The sequence below is a fragment of the Tauraco erythrolophus genome, chromosome 4, assembly GCF_009769465.1.
Source record: "Tauraco erythrolophus isolate bTauEry1 chromosome 4, bTauEry1.pri, whole genome shotgun sequence".
NCBI lineage: Eukaryota > Metazoa > Chordata > Aves > Musophagiformes > Musophagidae > Tauraco > Tauraco erythrolophus.
Genome location: NC_141468.1, coordinates 39,906,928 through 39,930,150, shown reverse-complemented (window position 1 = coordinate 39,930,150; position 23,223 = coordinate 39,906,928). Strand labels below are relative to the sequence as shown.

The window sequence follows — 23,223 nt, the reverse complement described above, 5'->3', positions numbered from 1 at the left end:
TTTTCTGGTAAATGCCTTTGGGACAGATTTAATACTTGAGCTATTCAATAAATTGGGTCCTACAGTCCACTTTAGAAAATTCAACCCTAAGCATCAGAAGGAATAATCTGTATTTAAGAAGGTTTGTCCTCCTCTTCCAGCAGCCTGCCATCACCTTCCTGTCTGAAACTGCAAGCAGTCATAAACTCATCTTCCTGCATCTGCTCAGACGGGCTGGCTGCTGTTCCAAGGAGAAGGCCACTCCTAGGCTGTTTGTTCCCCCTTTGTTTGTCCACCCCTTCCTCTTGAGCAGGGGAAGGAAACAGCGTAAAGGCCTCTGTCCCTTTTACTGTATCACCTCTACCAGCAGTCAGAGAAGCAACTTTACATGTCAGGCTTCAGCAGGCTAAAGGAGCTTTTTAGCTATTCAGACACTGTTCATCACCGAAATAGCTACTCGACAGCCCAAACAACGCATCCAATTGCTTTCGTCCCGTAGAGTACTAATAGAACATGTCAATCTAGATCCAGAAGTGGGAGTTATTAAAATTAGATTCCAATTTTGGGTGCTTTTCACAAATATTTTGTTGTCAAGATTAATCAATCTTTAGGTGCATCATTAGAGAAGACAGAAGTCTGTATTTTTGTGAAGGTACTACAGGAACTATGCTTAGACTTATTTTATTGACCACAGAGGGAAAACAATTTCAACAGCCTTAATATATCTTTAAGTCTGCTTGAACAGTCTTTACACACAAAAAAGCAATTAACCTACTTTTTCAATAATACTATCAAGAGCTTTCGGTAGTTTTAAAGAGTTTTCTCTACATAAGGCCAAAATTCATGAAAAAAACATGGCGGGGATGCAATGTACATAGGGAAGTTAATTGGTCAGGGATGCTACTTAAATCTGTCAAGCAGGACACGAATACAACACTTGAGAGACTCTGGCAATGTAAAATGCCAGATTTCTTTCTGTCACTTGACCTTGATTGGTTAAAGGACCAGACTTTTCTGTCGATGCCCCTTACACAGGCAGATCATGCATAAACAAACAAACCAACCTGGGAGAGGGACACAAGGGTGCAAAGGAGATCCAACTGAAAGTCCTACTGGAAGATGAACTTTCCAGTGGAAAACACAGTTTTAAACCTTGAAAAAGTTAGCAGAACATGCATCCTACTCAAATTGGAAGAGAAAAGTGCATTTTCTTACCAGATATCTCAAAATGAAGGGAATGTGTAAGTCCCCTTCTCTAACAGAGTAAACAACACTATCCTCTAAGTAACATGCTGTGCTCAATGTTAGGGAAATAAAGTAATTCTGAGTTGCAAAAGCCAAGACCTTTAAAGGCCCCCTCCAACCCCAAACTATTCTATGATTCTATGAAATCTTGACTTTGGTGCATTCCTTCCCGGCCCAGGACTCATGCCCAGATTTTCCTGAGAAGCACGCTGTCATCAGCAGAAAGCCAGCTACCACAAGAGGAGATCATATTGTTAAAAGCAGGTCATCATCTTTGCCACTTGTTTGTTGTATTCTTTCCAAATACTGAAGACACTGCATCGCTCCCAAATGCTATTTCCTGTTTGCAAACCAAGCAGAAGTGCATTCTCAGTCTAGTCTGCTTTTTGTGTTTTGCAGACCTAGGACACGAATCCTAAGTTACCAACTAACTTGGACTCCCCATAATAAAACTGCCTCCCAACAGGAATGGTTTGCCCTTCCCTGATCCTGCGCATGTATGTTGCATTAGCTGTCAACACAAGTCTTGCAGGAATGCTACCTATACTTTATGAACCACTCTTTTTACTGACTCAGTGGTAGATGCAGGAATGCTAAAATGGGCTTATCCAAATGATGCCTAGAGTGATATTTTAAAAAACAGGTTTGTGCCTCGCATAGTAAATGCCTGGAACATACCCCCAGGTTTATCTGCTGCAGTGGTCTGAGGGTTCACAATGTCCAGTTTAGTCTTCTGACTTTTGGCAGTAGAAAGATAATTATTTCACTCTGCTAGCATTGATAAATACAAATTAACTGGTGTATTCCCCAGGTGATTTTCAGGTCAAGAGAAAAGATGTCTATTATGGATAGCTACTTCTACCAACTACTGGTATATTGTTGAAAAGTGCTCAGTCATTTATTGCTATTATACAATAGCTTGACTTAAAGAACAGCTGAAAACTAATTTTGTTGAAAACTAATTTTTCTTAACTTATGTGTTAGTCTTCAACTACTAACATGATCTAGTTGACAGCAAATGGGCATATAATAGGATAGCGGATAAAGCTTTAGAAGACCACAAAAATTTATTCTTCCTTAACTCTTGGCACGCGAAACAAGGCTTGTTACTCACTCATACACAGCACATACTTTAGCATTATATCTGAGAATTAGAAGCCAGAACTCTGTACTAATTTGTTTAAAACTTTCCCATTACAAAAATCCATTTGCTTCAAAACTAGACAGTCGCACTGCCAAAAGTAATAAATGATTTAAATTCAGCCTTTTAAATGCAAACAGTGTAAGCTCTGTAACTGTCTAAATACTCCAAAATATTTAAATATTTCAGACACTTACAATCTGCTGTTAGGCCACATGAGGCTCCCCTGTCAGCTGATATAATTGAACATTTACAAAATTAATTAATGGAGAAAGATCAGTCGTCGCTCCAAGTAGTTTGACTAAATGGACTCTTCGAGAAGTGACCCAAAGACACAATGCAAGACATGAAGAACAGAAGACACACAGTAAGATTAATTATGTCTTCTCATAGATGTTAAGAGCAAGATTTTTTTTTTGTACAACTTATTTGTTTCTTTTAAGGCATTCATGTTTACTGAACTTCTTCCAAACCCTTCTCAGAAGAAAGAAATGGACCCTTCCAAAACAATATAGAAATACATATCAATAACTTGTTTTACTTACATAACTGGATCAAACATATTGCGAATCTTTAGGCATGGCGTCAAGCTGTTTGGTGGTGAATTTCTTCTATCTAGATGAAATGCTACAAAGAAAAATAAATTTAACGGTATTTAATCAACAGGCATAATACCATCTAGTTAACAAGTTTCAACTTTGCACAATACCACCTTTCTGGTTTTATCCAAAAGAATACTTTCCTTCAGTCTTCTATTGCACTGATGAAAATGCACCATACTTAATTCAATTTTTTAGATTTACAACTTCTACATCTAAAAAGATAATGCACTCATATTCAGGCCATAGTACACAGAAGGAATTCAGGATATTTTAAAAATATCATATAGTTGAAGAGAAAATATTTGCATTACATCTCCATGAAAAGACAGGTATTCTTAACATCTGGAGTTTGGTTTTGGAGCTACAGGTTAACCGTTCAGTTTTAACTGCTTGATGAATTTAATTTGTTCCAACTTTGGGGCAATTTTCTGCCCATCTGACTAAGAAATAGCGAGACACTTAGATGGATGTTGTATTTCATCTGTATTGCAGTTAACAATTGTCAAGGAGCACTCTGCAAGGATGGAGCTTTTGTAACCCTAGGTGCTATACACACATGATCAGAAGCTTGCAAAACTCTGAAATGAAACACACTGAAAGACAAAAGAGATGTTAAGAAGAAAAATGGAAATTAAAAATAACAGTAACTCTTTCAAAGCTGAACAATCCAACGAAATGAATTTTCAAGTTCTAAAATAAATACTAACTTCTCTAAAGTTCACAAGTTCTGTTGTGACTCCCACAAGGAGAAGACTGCACCAAGAGAAAAGGAATAAAGGAGCACTTCAGGTTCAGCAAAGGTAGTTCCGTACCTTGCGAAGGGCCAACAAAGCAGCAACAGAAATGGAAGGGGATAACCTGGTAAAACAACTTTCAAGGCTTGAAAGAAGTTTTACTTTGAAGACTTGAGGTAAGTAGATTCAAGAGTTCAAACGTAACATTAAAAACCTCAACAAGACAAAATGATCAGTTCCAAACTGATGCTAATGCTTCTCCTTTGCAATCCCTACTTTGGAAAAGCCTGACAAATTCAAGATGTTACATTGCAAGTGTTGGAAGTCTCAGATTTGGGCAGATGACGCTACATGTCTGTGCTTCTAACTGCTGACCTTTTAAAATAAAATCCTGCAAATATATACAAAACACATGAACACTGCTGCTCTTCTGTATGTCACCAAAACAAAAACTCTCTCATGTAGTCTTCCACATGAGTAGAAGTAGACTTCCACAATTCAGTCATGTGGAAGACTCTCCATGTGAAAGACAAGCACTAATGAAGAGAAAACTCACTGCCCTGCAGATATGGCACAGCCAAACTTGCTCCTTATGTAAATTTGAGGAAAAAAACCCCAATACAATCACCAACTAGAAATTAGAAAAGGTGGTGTCTAAATCTAATATGGACCCTATTGTAAGTTCCCCAAATAACTAGAAATGTTCTTATTAGAATATACACACAGAGTCCAAGTCACCAACACCTGTAACAACTGTTTTTTCTTGGGAATAGATTTCTAAATATGCTGGTGACACTACATCTATCTCTGAGCTGCCTATAGCTAAAGGGCAAGTCCTTTTTCAATAGCACATGGTTTTGTAAAGTTTTTTGCCCTTGATTAAAAATTATATGTAGGGTATACAATAAAACTTTACAGAACTAAGCAACATTGAAAAATACACGGACTTACCTTACTCATGTAGGCTGGCTCCAGTAGATCAAGGTGGGGTGAAATGTCACCAGCATATTGTACACTGGGGCACCACACCATACTGGAGAAGGTGATCTGGGGTGGCCTAGTCATGGACCTGGACCTGAAAAGGCGTGGGGTTGAGGAAATCATGTGCTGATTGTTAATAGCTAGGTTTATTCAGCACATGGTTGAAATCGAAGGATAAAGAATGTTGAGGTTATTTGCAGAGACTCTAGGCCCACCAGAGGATCAACATTTCTGCAAGATGTTTATGAACTCAAAAAAACTCATACTATTGTTTAAGGCAGCAACCAGACCATTGAGCTATACAAAAGTAACTAAATGGGGAATTCAGGCTTTAGTGAAGATACCTATAAAACCCAAGCTTTGTCTGCTCCAATTTCTGATAACCTTCCTGTCCTTTTTATTGGAAGATCTCAGGTGCTTGCAGAGATTACTTCAGCCAGACCACACCACCAGCACAAAACTAATCTGCTACCAACTTAATATCATACTAGCAGAGCAAGCGTGCCCAGGGCAGTACAGCATACAAAAATAAAGATGAATTCTAGTTTTTCATCAAAAATGTCTTAAAGTCATCATAAATTAAAAGAAAGTTTTGCAACTTAGATGGCATTTTTATGTATAAGGAAAATAAAGGCCACAAAATCAGTAAGGTACAAAATCAATGCTAGCACAGTAATAAGCATTAAAACATATACCAGAAACGAGACTAAAAGAGGAGGCTAGGGAAGACCACAGGCAAGTTAAAAAATAATGCTGTACCTACATAGCAAAATTCAAAACAGCGTAGTTAACAGATGTCTCAAACTCATTACACATCCATAACAATTAGTTCTGCCCCTCCCTCAAAAGAGCAAGTTCAAGTGACAAACCTATTCAGATCACAGTACTGATTATCTGAAAATTTACACTGGTGTGGAGCATACAAAATATCCTCCTCACAATAAGGGCATATGCAGACATGTTTGTGGGACACCAGTCTAAGCTACACCATCATCAACTAAGCACCTCACCTGCCATTTTTTTTTCCCAAGTAGGTCTCAACTGTAAGACTTACAAGATGAAAGTAAAAAGGTGGAGATGAAATAGGAAAGCAGAAGCACAGCTTTGCACAGTAAGTCACTGACAATAAAATTTTTAGGACTTTCATAAATTCCCCTGGGAACTAGTGAGCACCTTCAAGAAAAGCCAGCCACTTTGTATTTCAATCATAATGTGCTTTGGTTTATTACCTTAAACTGAATATGACTGTAGCATTCCAGATTCAAAGAAGAGCAGCAGCTAAAAGCATGTGCTTTCAACAACCTCTTTATCTCTGTGACTAGAATATGTCTATGACGGAAGAAGTTGCCCTTGCACAGACTTCAAAATGAACATCTAAGCAATTGTAGTACAGCTTTCTATACCTCTTGAATTACTACTGTATTATTGCTGAAGTATCACCACCATGGATTGTAAGACAGCCCAACAGATCTTTAGATGTGCATTTGAGGCACCTGATAAGGTTGAAGACTTGCCTCAAATATAGGCAGTCACATTTCCGAAGAACAGATTTATTCATGTTAAGCCACAGATCACTAATTTACTAGGTACTAACCCTTCTTATCAAAGAGAAAAACAAAAAGATAAAACGTATAGTTGAAATGCTGAACATGTTGAAGTTATGCACTTTCACACAACATGAGGTTCTTCAGGAAAGATACTGAAATCAAAACACTACAAAATGTTATTAAGAGGAGAGCATGGTTGACTTGGGGTTTAATACAGTTAAGTTCAGCTACAGAAGACCAGCACGAGATGGATATAGCATTTTACAACAAGCACAAAATCCAGTTTTCTTGCAATAGTTAAGAATAGAGGGTTTGTTGCTTGGTTTTGTTCGTTGGTTTTTGGTTTTTTAACATAGAGAAAGGATTATATTCTCATAAGCTGGGAAGGAGTAGAGTAGTGTCATTCACACAAGGTAACAGGTTATCTTCCATGCTGCAGGATGAAATATCACCCTAGGTGTGGTAGTTCAGAGAACCTCTATCTCATCTCCAGAGCTGTCAAGGAACTTTAGGCATTGCTGTTAGCTTCAGTACATTGGAGTTCTGCCTACCTATTTTTCTTTACAGCTCCAGTTATTAAAAGCATGATAGGACAACAGCATCTATTCTTTCAGAGGCAAACTGAACATACTAGAATATTTTTTTTTCCCCCCCATTGATTTAATTAAACTCCACTTTGGCATGATCAAGATTGTTTTTCAATTGACAATTCTCTTGTCAACTGTTTTGAAAACATCACTCATTTGTCCATCATCCTAAAAAAGAGATTACTTATCTTTTTTTTTTTTGACAGATATATACACACACATATATATACACTGCATCCAGTAGATAGTAATTCAAAAGGAAGTACACCTGACTTTATTCTGATCAAGTGGGGGGTGTGTGTGTGTGTGTGTGTGAAATGAAGTTCCGTACTGTCTGTCAAAACATAGGCTGCATCCTGAAAGACTGGACAAAATGCCACAGTGATGCTTGAACTCTAGATGCCAAGAGACCGTAGATGCCAACAGACCGCAGAGCCTAGACCTTCATGCGTGATACAGGTCCCATATTTAAAATGCATGCTATCATCTACCAATACCCTAGTACACAGTGACAGGTCAAGAGGCTTTCTTCTTCAATTGCACACATTCTAGGTACTGTGCTCTGCTACAGAACACTACCAGATCTCAGAAGGTTAAAAAAATTGTGACCTTGCATTTATTCACAAGATTCAAAACCAAGAATTCATTCTGATTTCATATGTACTGAGTTTGTTCAGGATCTAGTAGTCTTGAAGAATATTTAGATTTATGAACTTCTGTATTCAAACATCAAAACTGGAGGACGAACTTAATCCCAGTTGATTTTTACTTACAAAAATGAAGAAAGCAACACACATATATAGAATTCTTAATATCATGAAAGAAATAGCTGTGCAAAAACTATGTGGCTTACGTAATGGAATTATTTCCAACAGTCATATGAAAACAAGGAATGCAAAATAGAAAGAGCCTTTGCATGTGAAAATTGTCTTCGCCTCCTGACTACCAAGATATACAGAGCCCAAATGACCTATGTCATTGCAGCCACTCCTGTGTCCACGTCCCTCTGTTAGAGCCAAGGTATGCAATTTCCATGCCTCAAAGATCTCTGCTGAGCTACAAACATAAGAAAATTGGAAAATTGCTATTAAAAGAACTGAAACAGGATAGATCTTCATACATCCTATTTAACAGAAAGCAAAGTCTTAAGTACATAATGTAGGCAACATACAGCCAAAAGCTACAGCGTGGAGATAAAGTTACCCTGTTCACACTCACAATATGCTAAAGTAGGTATCAGATGCTCAAATTCAGATGGCACCTAACAGTAGCTGTGCTACTACAGTAGCTGTCTAGGCTGTCTCAGAAACCACTGTTATACTGAGAGTCTTGAATGTATATTCCATGTAGCAAAGCAGCACCTGAGCTATCACATACCGTGAAATCCAGTCCAATTTCTAATACAGGACAGAATGCTATGGAGGGATTTATATTGCAAAGGACAGGAAAATCTGAGAGAAAATAAGTAGTAAATGAGAAATTCCAGAATTAGTGTCATGTTTCACAATCTGTACTGAACAATAAAGTACATAAAAGATTCGGTTTTATAATATACATAGCTTGCAGAAGCTACATTCAATTTAAGTGTTTGAAAAAATCGATCATGACATGATTACAGAGATGGAACAGACAGATGTTGACGAAACTCACCATTTCTACACTGCACCTAAAGCACTTGCACATCCCTAATGGATAATGTCCTAGAAAGAAAAAGCTCCGCAACTCTTGTAATAAAGTTACTATTCACATCTTACCATCTAAAATCTTGAGAAACTCAAATCATGTAATACAGTTGTCACAGCAGAATGCCATGTTACTACTACTGCAAGACAATGACTGCAGAACCGTAAGAGCGCAGGAGTATTTATAAGGTGTTTTTAAAAAAAGCAGCCCTCATTTCCAATGAATGATTAAAAGGAGACACGTAATGCTAAAACCAGTAGCATAACTTTGAAAAGCACATAATGATATCCCAACACAACATTTACATAGATGAGCAAGAAACAGGTCCCAAGACTAAGACCCTCATCAGATACCATGTGAAGTATCTGCAAATATCTCAAAATATTTGGCTTTTCAATTTGACAGAGAGAATTGTTCAGTTTTGCTTTGAACTTACAGAAAAGCAAAATTTAAGACTCAAGGGCTGAAAGCATACACAGAACTTACAAAAACATGCAAGTGGCCTGGGACAAAAACAGAATGTTAGCAGTACTTTTATTTGGGTGATCAAGCCTGCTACAGCATAAATGTTCCAGGCCACAAAGAAGCTCTGTCTGTCTTTGGAATGGAAATAATCACTTTGGAAGGAGTTACTTTAAACTGTAGCCTTTTTTTATAGAAAACAATAAAAACATTGTTTCTTTCAAATAAAAATGTATACCAGTAAAAAGCAAAAGAAGGAAGCCTATTACTACTTGCATTAGTAAACTAAGACCAAAATTAGCATACTCCAGAAGAACAAAAATGAGAGTGCAGTTGCTTGCCAGTAGGAATTTTTACTTTAAGTGGGACCAGGAAGGGCAGAAAGTCTGTTTTTTAACTAGGCTTTTTTCAGCATCTAGTTCAATGCCATAGAAGAAATGCATGATACAACCTTGATAACATCCAATCAAAAGAGTTGAACTAAAAACCAGAAAAGCAACCACTCCCTCCTTCCTAACCATTAAAATAATCCAATGAGTTTATAAACTAGGATCCTGCACAGCGATTTTTCACTCCCACAGCAGAGAGAATACAGGATTACAGAAGAACATAAGGCAAGACAGACTCTTTGAATAAGTCACAATATTTAAACAATTGGCAATTAAGATTTCACTTAAAACATTTACCTTCGCATTCAGACATTGATAGAAATGACCGTTCTTTTTTATTGCAATCCAGAATTCAAGTCTTATAGCTTCAATTTTTCATTGACTAAAAAAAAAACAAACCACCTACTCCAAAACCTGAAGCTTAACATGAAGAAAGGCAGAAAGAAAGAGAATGAGAAAAAGATGACTGCCGCAGACAGACAACTGCAAACCCACTGGATTCTTGCCACTTGGCTCCATGATAAAGGTGAAATGTGGCAGACCACTGCAATATCCATGTGTGAGCCTCCTCTATTAAAGCAAATGCTTTGTTGCACCACAGAGCTTGAAATACAAATGCACAGTGTAGAAAAACATTTATGACAGAAAGGAAGTGCTACTAGAAGATGCTCAAAATCCATGTTCTGCTGATTGACAAGTCTTTTGTCCCAGCAGTTTCCCTTTCAAAATAAACAAACATCCCTTCCTCCAAACTCTGTCTTTGGGTATCTGACTGGTAACTTAACAGTAGGAAACTCAAGTCTACAAGCTCCCATTTACCTACTGTCAGATACAACCAGTTACAATACTTCCAACAAGTATAAGGCATGTCAGAATTTGACCAACTAAAGAGGATTTTTCTTAAAAATTCATGAAAAAGAACAAGCAACTCATTTTGCCTACATATCCCTCTGCTGTATTTCTGCAGTAGCTATAAGAGAAAAAGCTCATTTTGCTTGAAAACAAGCAGACACTGAACGCACAGAAAAAGTAAGTCTACGAACAATAAGATAAGAGAAATAGCACTGACAGTTCATAACAATACTTAAAGGTGTGAGACAAAACAAGTCTTATGTTCAAGCAAGAAAATACCACTTAGAAGCTAGATGCAGAAATTAAAACAATTGCAATATATAACTAAACTTCAATACCTTGGCCTTGCCACACTTTCGATGGTATTACTAAAATTTTGTCACATGCTGCAGAAGGTTGCATCCATTTCCAAACCAAGAACTCAGCACCACCTATTCTTCGCGTCTCTGTGCGAACTCTAGATTCATTTGCTGCAAGAAAGTCAACTGCTCTATTCCAGACTTTCCTCATTTTCCTCCTTAAAAATTGAAGCAAGAATTATAGTTAGCATCACAACCACCTGCATATGACATCCAGCATGTAAGAGAAACCCAATGGCTCCCCCCCAACCTGTGTCAATAAGAATCTCCAAAATATTACACTATGCAACCTACTCAAATTCACTTAGTTAATTTATTTTTACCTTTTTTCCTTACTTACACATAAGGAAATTCAGTACTTCTAGTGAGAACATACCTGTCCTGAGGTGGTATTAGTGAATCACGCACGTGTAAAATAGGCATGTAAGGCTGCAAGTCTTTATTTTCAGAACATGCCTCGCTGTGACTTCTTAGAACATCTAAGGATATAGTAAGAAAAAAAAAAAAGGTGACCATGTAGTTCATGCAAACATTAAGAAAAATACCCATTCTGACAATGCACAGCTACTCTGAAGACCCCTCCAAATTTCAGTAGTTAAGGTGTTTTTGGAATTTTGAAGCATTTTTCCTCCTAACCATGCTGAAGGCAAATCAAGAAAACTAAACACACACAGTGCCCTCCAAGTACCCCAAGTAACTTCAGAATAAAGGAAGAGAGTTCTCGCAGTTACTTTTGATGAGTACTTTTAACTGTTGGTAAAGGTAGCCACCTTTGAAAAGAAAGTGCTTCCCTCTAACCCAAACAAAACCTGATTTGCAAACAAAAAAGGTAGGAAAATGGCAAAAATAGGAAAATAGCTCCAATTTGTCTAGCACCTCTGTGTTTATGATGACTGCCAAAGGTGAAAATAATAAGACAATTTAAGTAAAAACACAGCTGAAAACAGATTAAACACCACAAACTACTGAAAATATTGTGGCTTCAAGTAGAAAGGCAGAATTTCAGAATTCGATTATGCATTCTGTTTTAGTAACATAATTTCTGCTCAAAGTGACTAATTAAAAAGCTGCTTTTTCTATGAAAAGCCATTAAAGATGGCTTAGGAATGGATATTTTAGCTAAAGATAGCTGAAAAAACATAGAACGCAACATGTCACCATACTTCCAGTCAACAAACATCGCATTTATATTTGTTTTCAATACTAAGATAAAATATCACCAAGTCAATAGGAATTTATTATAGCCACGTTGACGTAATTTGCAAACTAGGATCTTTCCACCAAAAGCTTTGATTAGGCTTAAAAGATGATTTTAAAAAAAAAAAAGAAACAAACCACATGAACCACTCATTTGACCAAGTACTCTAACAGCATGACTGACAACTAAGCAGGCAGGAAAGATAACTGAATTAATGCCAGTTTTTGAAAGCTTATACAGATACACCAGGTGCGACTCAAGAAGCCATACCTATTATTTTTACCACCATATCATACATCTGCCTTGTTTCTTCTTCCTCTTTTGCCCAACGGTATTTCATGTAGTGCAAGACTCCCCAAACCATTGCTATACCTGCATTAAGATGTATAATACTCTTTAAACAGTATTAGACCATTGGTTATTTAACAAATTTTACAGCACATACTTCAGAAGTTGACTGAACTAGCTAACATTTTGAAGTACTTTAAATTTCAAAACTAGAAAAATACACTGTACTCAATGTCAATATTTTATATTTTACTAACACAGCAACACAAGCTCTTAAACTTTGAAGAACAGTTACCTTTAGAAAAACATTTCATTGTTTTAACAATAGCCTGGTATCCCATGACTGTGGTTTGAAATTTTACCCATTTGTGAGGAAAATTAGTAATCAATTATACTGGAAAAATTCAGTCATATCAAGTCATATAAACTGACAATTCAGAACATGTTAAGATTTAAAAATGCACAATGTTCACTAATTCATAGACAAGTCATACGATTTAGATATACCAGTGAAAATTAATTAACTCTGCTTCAGTTTCGCTACAGATCTGTATTTCTTGCAACAAAGTACTGCATGATCTTTTTCTGTTACTTTAAAGATTATTCCCAATAAGGACAACCTAGTCAGGAAGGCTAGCAGCATAAGCTGAAAATAAAAATCTTATTCCTTCTTCTGTCTCGGGCTGAGGGCACCACTACACTTGTGATCTCTTAATAAAAAAAACAACACAAAAACACACGTACAGAAATTATAGTTACATAGTTTGTTTCATACACCAGTGATCACAAGGCAATGTTAACTGATACAAAGAGACTGAGGGACACCGTTTTAGGCCAAAATGAGCGTTACTGACAACACATGTAATATTTATACAATGATTTATTTTTGAAAGAGTGCTTCATAGTAACCTTAATTACAGATGACAAAGCTGAGACATGGAGCAATTTGCTCAGCATGACTGCTGAGACCAGTGGTTGACTTGGATACTGAGTTTCATCTCCACATCCCAATTCAACCATCATATCCACTATTATCAGAAAGTCGGCGATATTGGACAGTTTGCCTTTGATTCTTTTGGTTCATCAAAAGGCTAGTGAAGGAGGTCTCAAGTCTTCTGCTCGTAAGCATGAGATTGTTAAGATACCGGGATAAACAATTTATTAAATATTCAGTAGGTGCATCTTCAGTATTTCTAAACAGCCACATGGAAAGGAGTGAAGTGTCTGCACTCAGCTGTACCATATTTTTATGCTGCATAGTTCTCAGTATGGTTAACAATTAAATAAACTTGAAAGAATTTGAAACTGAACGATAGAACTATCAAAGACTAAATGAATAAGTCTTACTGAAGGATTAGATACATTTTTACAACATCGTCTTACAGGTAAGAATTTTTGGTCATAACCATGTTGGGAATCCAACTTTTTGTAAAACTGTAAATATAACTACAGAAAAGATGATATTCCTATTTCCTAAAGTTCCTGGAACAACAGTGAAATATCCTCAAAATTAGCGCTATCAGGTCTTTTTACTGAGCGTTTTGCTTTTTCAGATCAGTTCAACCTGCAATTTTGGGGAGCCAGAAGGTATTGCTTTGGCAGGGAACAGAGGTCCCAAAGAAGGAATATGTTCAGCTGGCTACAGCAGCAGATGATAGCAACTAATGTGAACACACACTGGTGCAACAGCAGTGCAAAGCAAACTGCACTGTAATCAAGGCACTGACATGAACTCCAAGCCTTACGTCTGAATAAGAACTTTCTCTAAACATGCTGTTTTACTTTTCCCCATGCACTTACATAAATGTAAGTTATAACAAAAAAAATAATTAGATTTTCTTTTAAATTAACTTACCCAAAAGCAATACTGATAATCTGTGAGTTACATTAACAAATGCACGGCGAAAGCGACACCTGAAAGACATCTTTGGACTAGTGGATTCCAGATACTTCACATCTGTCACGTTAGTGACATCCATCTCATTAGGGTCATTGCTGAGACACCTATTAAAAAATACACAATATTTATGAAAAAGGATACGTTCTGTTGAAAGAAATTAAGTTAAGAAATAAAGACCACTTACTTTATGCCAACATCTTCCCCACTATTCAAGATCCATTGTAACGCTGTGTTAAGTACACTTTCATATTCTGGATCTAAATTCTGTCAAAAGACATATTACTGAGTGATTTCATAAATAACCATAAAGTTATCATGCCACAATAAAATTCAGATACTGCACAGTTTAGTAGCCAAAACAATGCGGTTTTGTTCTTGATTCTTCAGATTTTGCATATGTGTTCACTACACAAAGTGAATCTATACGTACTATGAGCAGCTATCACACTTAGTAACATTCCTCAAACTAAGGACTGTTTGAAAAGGCAAGCCACATTCACTGTTTTATTAACAATTCTAACCTACAGCAAGAAAAAAATTATTCAGCCACTAGGCGGTGCTCACTGAAAATCTACTTCAAGATTAAAACTCAAACTACATAAAAACCCAGCTGAAAATGGGCCCTATAAACGCAGTCCAGGTCTTTTTTATATATATATATTTTTTTAAGAAGCTTGAGAAAAATAATTTTAACTGATATTTTTGCAAATAGTCCAGTGTTTGTAGTTCAAGAACTGATACTACTACACAGAAATTCACTTTTTAAAAAAATTAGTTGATATCAACTATCATAGGAGAACATTCACTGTTATCTGAGCTAAGGCTGTCTCCCCGGTTCCCCTTGCACGTTCTTTTCCAGAAAAAGAAAAGCAAGAATGGAAGTTACTATGGTATTTGAAATGATACTCTCCGAAAAGATTTATCTCCGTATTTCCTTTGAAACTCACATAATGTAACTGGCCTAGAATTAAAGGATAAGCACTTAAAACCCAGTAACTTTAATATTTCACTCTCGAAGTGAAAATAAAAGTTCTACCACTGAACACTAAAATTCCTCCCAATATGAGGAGCTAACTGTATGGTTAAATGAGACTTTATACCAAGTGACAAATTTTTATATGGAATTTGAGCTTCTTATCAGAGCTAAACCAGTTATGATAACAACTGTCGTTCTTTCAGCACAATAGGTAGGAAAGACCATGAGTTATCTGGCATCAACTTAATTTTTTCCAGCGTATTTCCACAATGCACTTGTTTTAACGGATAGAGAACACCATTGCCAAACTATAAACCAGTGTTAGCAGCATCTTCAGGATGCTGTTAACACTGCCTTTTTGTCTACTATGTAAATGTTTTGGCAAATATAAAATGTCTATACATTATGTATTAAAAGTCACATCAGCTTAACTCCCCCCCCATCCTATCAAAGAACCCTTATAGTCTCAGCCTTTTAAAAGCTTCAAGTACTTTTCCACTGAAGGATACACCAACGGGGGCTAAAATAAACTGTACAGCTGTCAAGACAAGACAAGAGTCATCTTTTTTGGGGGAGTGAGGCAGAGGAATGACAGCAGAGAGTGGGATTTCATAATACTGCACACCTATCAAATTAACTAAAAGGCCTTTTTTGACCATTTCTATTTAAAGCATCAATGAACGGTGTCTCCATACAGCTGCTGCCTGTCAGGCCCGCTGCACAGATCCACGTGTCACCCTCTCCTCCCAAAGAAAGGAAGACAGTATCTTTTTCTACTAAGTCTCAAAACATAGTGTAAGAAGCTTCCAGAGATTTGAATTTCATAAATTTATGATTTTCATGTTGGTCAACTACCTCCATCAATTCAAATCATGCCCTGTTTTTTTAACTAAAGCAAAAAAAACTGCATGTCATTGAAGCACTACCTACACTTTCATTGCAAGTGAGCCAGTTGCTTTCACATTCCCTCTCCCCCAAAATCTTGCTACATCCCCAAATCGTACATAGCATGCGTTAAAGACATCAATTCCAAACATCTCCAAATAACATTCAATATTAAGTGAAATTTTAGTCAACACGCTTGGTATGAAACCAGGTCTTACAGATTGTAACTTACACAAATCTTATATACAACCAACGAAAAATACCACATTTGCTTACTTTTAAATATGCAGCTGCCTCCTGGACGGTAAGATTTCTTTGAATAGAGCTGCCACATTCATGTTCTCCTGGTAAAATTAAACTTTCATTTATTTAGATCTACATATTACTGCATTATACAAAATAAAATCATCTAAACACAAGCTTAGTTAAAACAATCTACACAAGCAGCTGTAGCTCAATAATTCTCGCAAGTTCCATTAAAAATATGGAAAAAATCTCTGAAAAATTTCTCCTTCGAAAAAAGTTAAACACCTGAGGACTGTCACAGCTAATACATGCAAATCACATCAATGTAACTTTTTGTACTGTTCAAATTGTATTTCGATATTTACACTGAAAGTAGAACAAAAGGTAGTATGAAGAACTATCAAAAGGCCATTACAATAAAACAGTTGCTGTACTCTGACTCAACTTCTTCCAAATAATTTCCATTTACTATGAAACATGTATTATCTTTTATAGAGACCAAGTTAGTTCCAGTTGCAACATATCCATAATAGCATTTCAGGCACTATGAAGCTACTACATTTTAGACTGGCCCTAGTTATTGGGATAACTCATCACCTTCCTAAACATGCACAAAATCCAAATATGATTGGTGGTTTTACCATCCTCTTAGTTCTTTTGGAAAGTATGCAGAAGTAGTCAGGAAATAAGGTATTATATGCACAGTCAGGCCTCACAGCCATGTGCCATCATCTTCCTGATTTTCTTTACTAAACTGAAGATACTCAATTCATGAAAAAAAAAAAAGTAGCAACAGTCATATCAAACAGAAAGTCACACAGAAAAGGACGAAGTCTAACACCAGTTTTATCTATTACTAGACAATCATTTCTGAAGATCTGTCAGGGAGTAGCAAATCACTTTTCTCCTGATCTTTCTCAAAAAAACCAAATAACCCCACAACAAAAAAAACACATTAGCATCTATAACTACAATTGTACCGTGCCAAAACAATAAAATAGAAAACAACAAATCCAGTCTTTCACTGGCTCAGGGTTACACCTGCCTTACAGCTTGGCATAGATTCCCAAAGGTATTATTCCCAAAGCCATAGCTAGGAAAGTTTAAGATATCAATGCATATACAAAATATAAACCTTTGCTTATATTCTTACAAAGTATTTAAAGCTGGAATTACTGCGCACTGGCATACTCTTTAAACGGAGCAACTTCAAGTATTAATTCCCTATGCAAACGAGAACATTCAAGGCAATCAATACGAGCAAAAGTTAGGGAACACTAGCAAGTTACAAGAGAATCATCTTTACGTCTCATTCACATTAGGGAGTTCCAAAGAAATCAGTGTTTCTGTGAAGCAAAAGCCCTTCTCAGAGTGATAAAGCAAAGTTCTGTCCAATACACTTCAACAGATGTACACGAATTCGGCCTTGCAAGCACATCAGCATAACAGAGGTGCTCTTCCCTTACTGTTGGGTTAGAGAGAAACTGGAACACTGGTTTTAGTGCTCATGTGCTGTCCGGCCTAGGAGCGCTGCTGGAACAGGCCTGTGTGCATGTGTGTATTTTCAATCAAGCACTGAGCAGAAGAGACACGACTTTTAAAAGCTGTTTCACTTGACAGTTAACATGCAACGTGACTTAGACTGTCAAAGTGCCTGAGTATACTATAATAGCAAAACTACTGAGATCATTGGTTACATCACCTTTGCCCAAAAACACTCTGAATTCAGAAGTCAGCACAAGAACTGGAGTTATAGGCTATTCTTGTACATAATTTAGACATTCTTTTTGTGCAGCATAAACTCTACAACCTGTAAATTTACATGCATAATCATCAGTGATTTCATGTTTCAAGATTGGTAGACTTGGAATAACTATCCATAACACTCATACAGTCTCTGGTGTAAACATATTATTTTAAATATAGAACTGATGGAATACAACAAAACCAGAATGTATCTCTGTAGAAGCCATAAATACAATCTCAGTGAGGTATTAAGTTTTATGACATAAGCAATTCTGATAGGTATTCATCCATTTAAGCTTTTTTGTTGTTCGGTAAGACCTGAAGTCTTCCTGGAGTCCTTCTAATACAGAAAAAACATGTCAGTCATGATTTGACTGAACAAAACAGCTTGTGAGAGCAGGCGGATGAGACCCTTCTGCTTAGGAACTTTTGTTTGTTTTTTTTTTTTTCTTTCCAATTCTCTAGATAAGCAGGAAAGCCTATTTATGAAAAAAATGAGAAAGAATAGAAAGGGTGAGGTTAACATACAGAAAACAAAGAACACACACAAGCAGGAGTCCAGATCGTGAAAAATTAATTCTTAAAACTAAGTTTCAGGACTTGTTTTAGGTTTTCAATCTTATGAGAACACAGTATTAGTTCTTACAAGAGGACAAAAGCTTCCTTAGATTTAGATGGGCGACGACTGGATTATTTGAGTAGTTTTAAACTCTAATCTTATTTGCCTTCTTCCAGGAATTGCGTTTATGCAGTACACAGCCAACACACTGACTTCACAGCTTCTGGTCTCATCTTCAAAAATCAGCAGACAGCTTCCTCACAGCCCTACTTCTGAAATTTTTTTCAGATTATATTCCCTCTGAACAAGTTTAACAGTTAAAAACGCCTTTGCTGCCTAGGTTCTGACAATGTCTAAGGCCCATCAGTTCAAATTACCCTCATGCAATGCTGGGGGGGGGGGGGGGAATAAAATTCACTTTCATCTCGCCTCCCACTCTTGAAACAAGTAAATTAATCAGAATTAGAGTTTCAATTTTGTACAAAAAGCTATTGGAGATGCAGTTTCTCATTCCAATCCAGCTATTGCAGAGAACCATTTAACAGCTTTCTTCTGAGAAACTCATGAATTTGAAAGCCTGCAAAAAGTTAGGCAATTCACAAGTCAGACAACCTTCTCTTTTACTGCAAACAGCAGGATATTCCTATATGCCATTTCAGTCACCTCTTTAGCTAATAGTTCTGCAAATGAAGGCTTACTTTGAATAACTTTGGTGCAATCATTAACCACTTGGCTTGGAAACCCACTTTCCATCGTCTGAGCCAAAAATGTTTCCCAACTGTTCCATTTGAGGCCCTATATCCAGGAATAAAACTGAAGCGGAGGCAAAAAAAAAAAACACTTTACACAGGTCTGCTGCAAGATACATCTGAGCTCTTTGTAAAAACTGCCCCTCTTAAAATGGCTATTGCAAGCTTAGGGAAAACAGGGATCTTTGTGCTCAAACTTTCCTTGGGCACAGATGCTTCAAGGGCAATCAGAGAACCATTCTACTTGCCTTTGTAGGGAGGCAAGAAGTAACACATCTCAGCAAGGATCACAAAATTACCTTTTAGCTTACGTTAGTGTCCTTGGGCAAGCTACACAAGTTCTTCTCTTAGTAATACTAAAACAGCAACTAAAGCTTCAGTTCTAAAGAAACATTTAAGTCTGTTCTCACAATCGCTTTCAGTACAGAACATAAGTTAGATGTGCTTTTCCATGCAGACTAGAATATTTGAAACTGACTTTCACTATGGCATTTAGCTTAACTGTATGTGCTGCAGCTCATAAATTAACAGAAATATACAGAATTTTAAAATATTTGCTTTATAATGTAAATCATTCTCTTAAAGTACAAGAACCAAAACCTAATGGAAATCTAATACTTTAAGGAACACATAGTTTTAGCACAGATCTCTAGCTTATAGTTTGATGTGATACAGTCCACCAATACAAAAAGCAAATAGCATACAAAGCAATTGTTTAGCAGGTCTCATGCTTACAGGTTACTTGCAGCAGGACACAAAAGTGGGTAGCTGAAGAAAAGGAGCAGGATAAGTGTTGTGAGAGCAAGTAAGAATGCCTGACCTCCCAAAAGAAAATTCAACAGTTTAATAACATTGTGGAAAACCAGAACTTGCTAAACGGTCTTTAAATCACTAGTTGGAAACAGTACAATATCAATTACCTACAGAACTACAGATTAAGGAGAGTGACAGAACAGAGAGCCTGTGACAGCAATCATATACAGTAGCAGACACTTGAAATTAATATTAAGTAATATCTAGTGTTTTGCCAGGATTTTCTTTTAGCCACGGATTTATCAGTAAGCCTTATTACATATGGAAGTCTAATTCACCTCTGCATCTCCAAGACCTGTGCTGTCCATTAACTCAGAGGAAACCAGCTAAATATGACAGATCATCACTCTGTGGAGAACACCAAGCAAAAGAATTATCTAACTAAATAAAAATTATTTATGTGCAGTAAAGTAGGGTCATACCTATGGGTAGCTGGCTGCTTCTGCTGGATATAGTGGTTAGGTTTATTCATTTTGCAAGCCTGACTGAAACTGGATGTGATCTACTGAAGTCTCTCCATGAAAGACCAAGATATCCAGTAATTAACATGTGCCTGAAGGAAGTCTAATTTAAACAAAGCACATTTTGGTTTAGGAGAAAGCATTAGGCACTGAAATATATACTGTCTATAAAAAGTTGCTGCTTTGAAGAAAGGCTGAACAATTAGACAAGAACGCAAACTTCAACTCCGAACTGGATGAGTAGATACTGCTTCTCCCTCTAGCTTCTTGTGAAGCAGGCATTACTCACCCCAGGTTTAGCAGACTAGTAATTCTGAGAACAGCGATGCATTAAAGGCAATCTATTTTTATATAGGATAATTAAATCATTTTACATCGTATCAGAGTACCACATTACAGAACAGGCATCTACCATTGGAACATAGTATATTAAGTCAAATAAAATTAAACTCTTGACTTTTTCTTTCTTTAAAAAACTTGCAGTGTTTTATCTTCTAAAAATAAAGCCCCATCACTTGGCTCTCCAACTGACAAGGCAAGAAACCAGCTCAATAAAAATACAAGAAGTCAAATAAAACAAAGAAGGCTAGAAACCAAATTCTGAAGTGACCATCTTCATGGTAGTCAAGATGTTAAATAAAGTTTAGCAGAACAGTTTCCAGTCTGCCTTTTTAATATTAATAGTTATAACATGAACAAATGATTCATAGCCAAGTATGAAATGAGCGAAACTTTTCCAAGTATGTGACAGAGAGACCTGAAAAGCCCCACTTTTAGTAAAACTATATTCCTTTACTTCTCTCTCTTTTGAAGTGGTGCACTGCGTACAAGATCAACATTTTTAAGCACCGCATCTCTCTAGCAGCGTTCTCTGTTCTACGGCTTTTAAACAGCTTCCAGATATTGTGCCAGGTCTGCATCAATATGGTATTCAGAAACAGAAGATTTCTTCTTCCTCTCATACCTTAAGATGCCAAACCTGGCATTGAGGATAGCTCCTGTTTAAGTACAGATGAATTAGGTCATTCTTCAGACTGTATGAAGGTTACTCTGCTGAGCAACCAGGTAATCTCGCAATACAGCTTCAGTTTGGGAGATCATCTAACCAGAAAGAATAGCTATATTTTTTGAAACTAGGTACTGAAGATTCTCCTGGCCAAGAATCAACTAATACAAGATTAATACACCTTTGAGACTTGGGGAAGAAAGAAGTCATCTTGGAGCATACAAATTCCTCTCACAAGACAGACAGGTAAAACATTTTTGTAAGCGTACGTGCACATAAGTAAGCACCAGCCAATGAAGAAAACTCCCTTTCTTTCACAGATGTAGAAATGAGGTGCCAAGGCTTTTTATCCAGGCAAGTACATTGTTTCCTGTATGGCCACCGAAGGGCCAGATGACACACTGCGGGAACAGCCAGCTGTTATATTTTCTTTTCAAAAGAGAGAGAGAAGCAGCATAACCCATTACTTCCACTTCACACAAGTCAGCGCTCTACTGCACACTGCTGCAGGTCTCTTAAGACATTCCTACACACCACAGGCTGGCTACCTTGCATGGAAAAAAAAAATCTCTTGGCTCCAACGATTTATAGTACACAATTATCTACTGCCATCTATTAAGTATGAAATAGTTTGAAACAGATAAAAACGTATCAAGATGTAATTGACCTGTGAAAGATCAACACTGCAGGAAAAAACACATTCACAAAAAAGCAACAAAACAAAGACTACAGCAACTATTATTTTGCATGCACTCAGGTTAAACATCATCCTTTCACTATTTTTTTGGTTTGAAGAATAATGCAAACAACAAGAAATTTGTAGGCTTTGTCCGAACAGCCATTTTTTTCACTGCAGATATTGTAAATGCTCTAGAAGCAAAAAGTGTCTGCAGGAAGATTGCTCTTGCAATTTAAAGGTATTACAGAGCTGCTCAAATTTCTCACAGATTTCCTATATAGCCCTGACATATTAAACTGTCAGCCTTGTATCTGACGCCGAGTTGTCTCCACATTTTTCTAATGTTTGAGAAACATCTGTAGCACCTGATAATAATGGAAAAGTCCTCTTGGTGAAACATGCTGTTGGCAAAAAGAACAGTAAGGCTTAAAAACCAAAAACGGAACCACTGCCTCCTAAACGCACTATGGATTAAATGAGCAAGGATGATAAACAAGTGGCTTAATAGTCATGAAACAGATTCTGCTGTAACTCACACTCACCAGATGCCAAAGTTACAAACACAGTCTTAACTTTACTATTTCCTGATTGTGATGTGTAAATATCTATGCAGTTTAAAGCTGTTTTAATTATGTCTTTAGGTAAAAGCACTGTATTTTTTACTTTGAATATTCAATAATTAATACTAATCCTGAACACCATCTCTGATGCGTTATTATATACAGCACTTTTCATTACTATATAATTAGCATGGGTAAGCTGGACTATTTTTTTCTAACAAGGGAATCCTGTTCAACCACTACTGTTCATTGTATTAGTAAGCATTTTCTGATTCTTGTGAAATATTCTGGGTTTCATATTTCCACTATAGTGAAATAACTGCCTTTAAAAGAAATACATATTCCTCTCCACATATAGCATACTTAAACCTTTAATGAAATCAGATTAATAAAGCATTAAGACATTAGATCAAAAACCATACAGGATCACAGTATTCAACAGCCTATCCTGTAAACTTCAAAACATTGAAAAAAAAGGCACTACACTGATGAGAAAGGCAGTGTAAGTAAACTAGAAATGGGATTTATAGTCTCCCAAAACGGAACTCTAAATGGCTATCAGGGCCCCACCTTATACCAGTTGTTGCAAACCACTA

The 23,223-nt window shown here is 36.7% G+C and overlaps 1 protein-coding gene across 1 annotated transcript in view; it reads right to left on the bottom strand.

The window, feature by feature from the left end:
- The window catches only part of LEMD3 (LEM domain containing 3), a 51,312-nt gene that overhangs the window by 2,364 nt on the left and 25,725 nt on the right, over window positions 1-23,223 (bottom strand). Inside the window, exons 4-10 of the mRNA XM_086610833.1 lie at window positions 16,085-16,152; window positions 14,132-14,211; window positions 13,903-14,051; window positions 12,030-12,131; window positions 10,938-11,040; window positions 10,541-10,719; window positions 2,911-2,992 (exon numbers count right to left, since the gene is read on the bottom strand). Coding sequence (XP_086466959.1) covers window positions 2,911-2,992; window positions 10,541-10,719; window positions 10,938-11,040; window positions 12,030-12,131; window positions 13,903-14,051; window positions 14,132-14,211; window positions 16,085-16,152 — 763 coding nt within the window. The remainder of the gene's footprint in view (window positions 1-2,910; window positions 2,993-10,540; window positions 10,720-10,937; window positions 11,041-12,029; window positions 12,132-13,902; window positions 14,052-14,131; window positions 14,212-16,084; window positions 16,153-23,223) is intronic.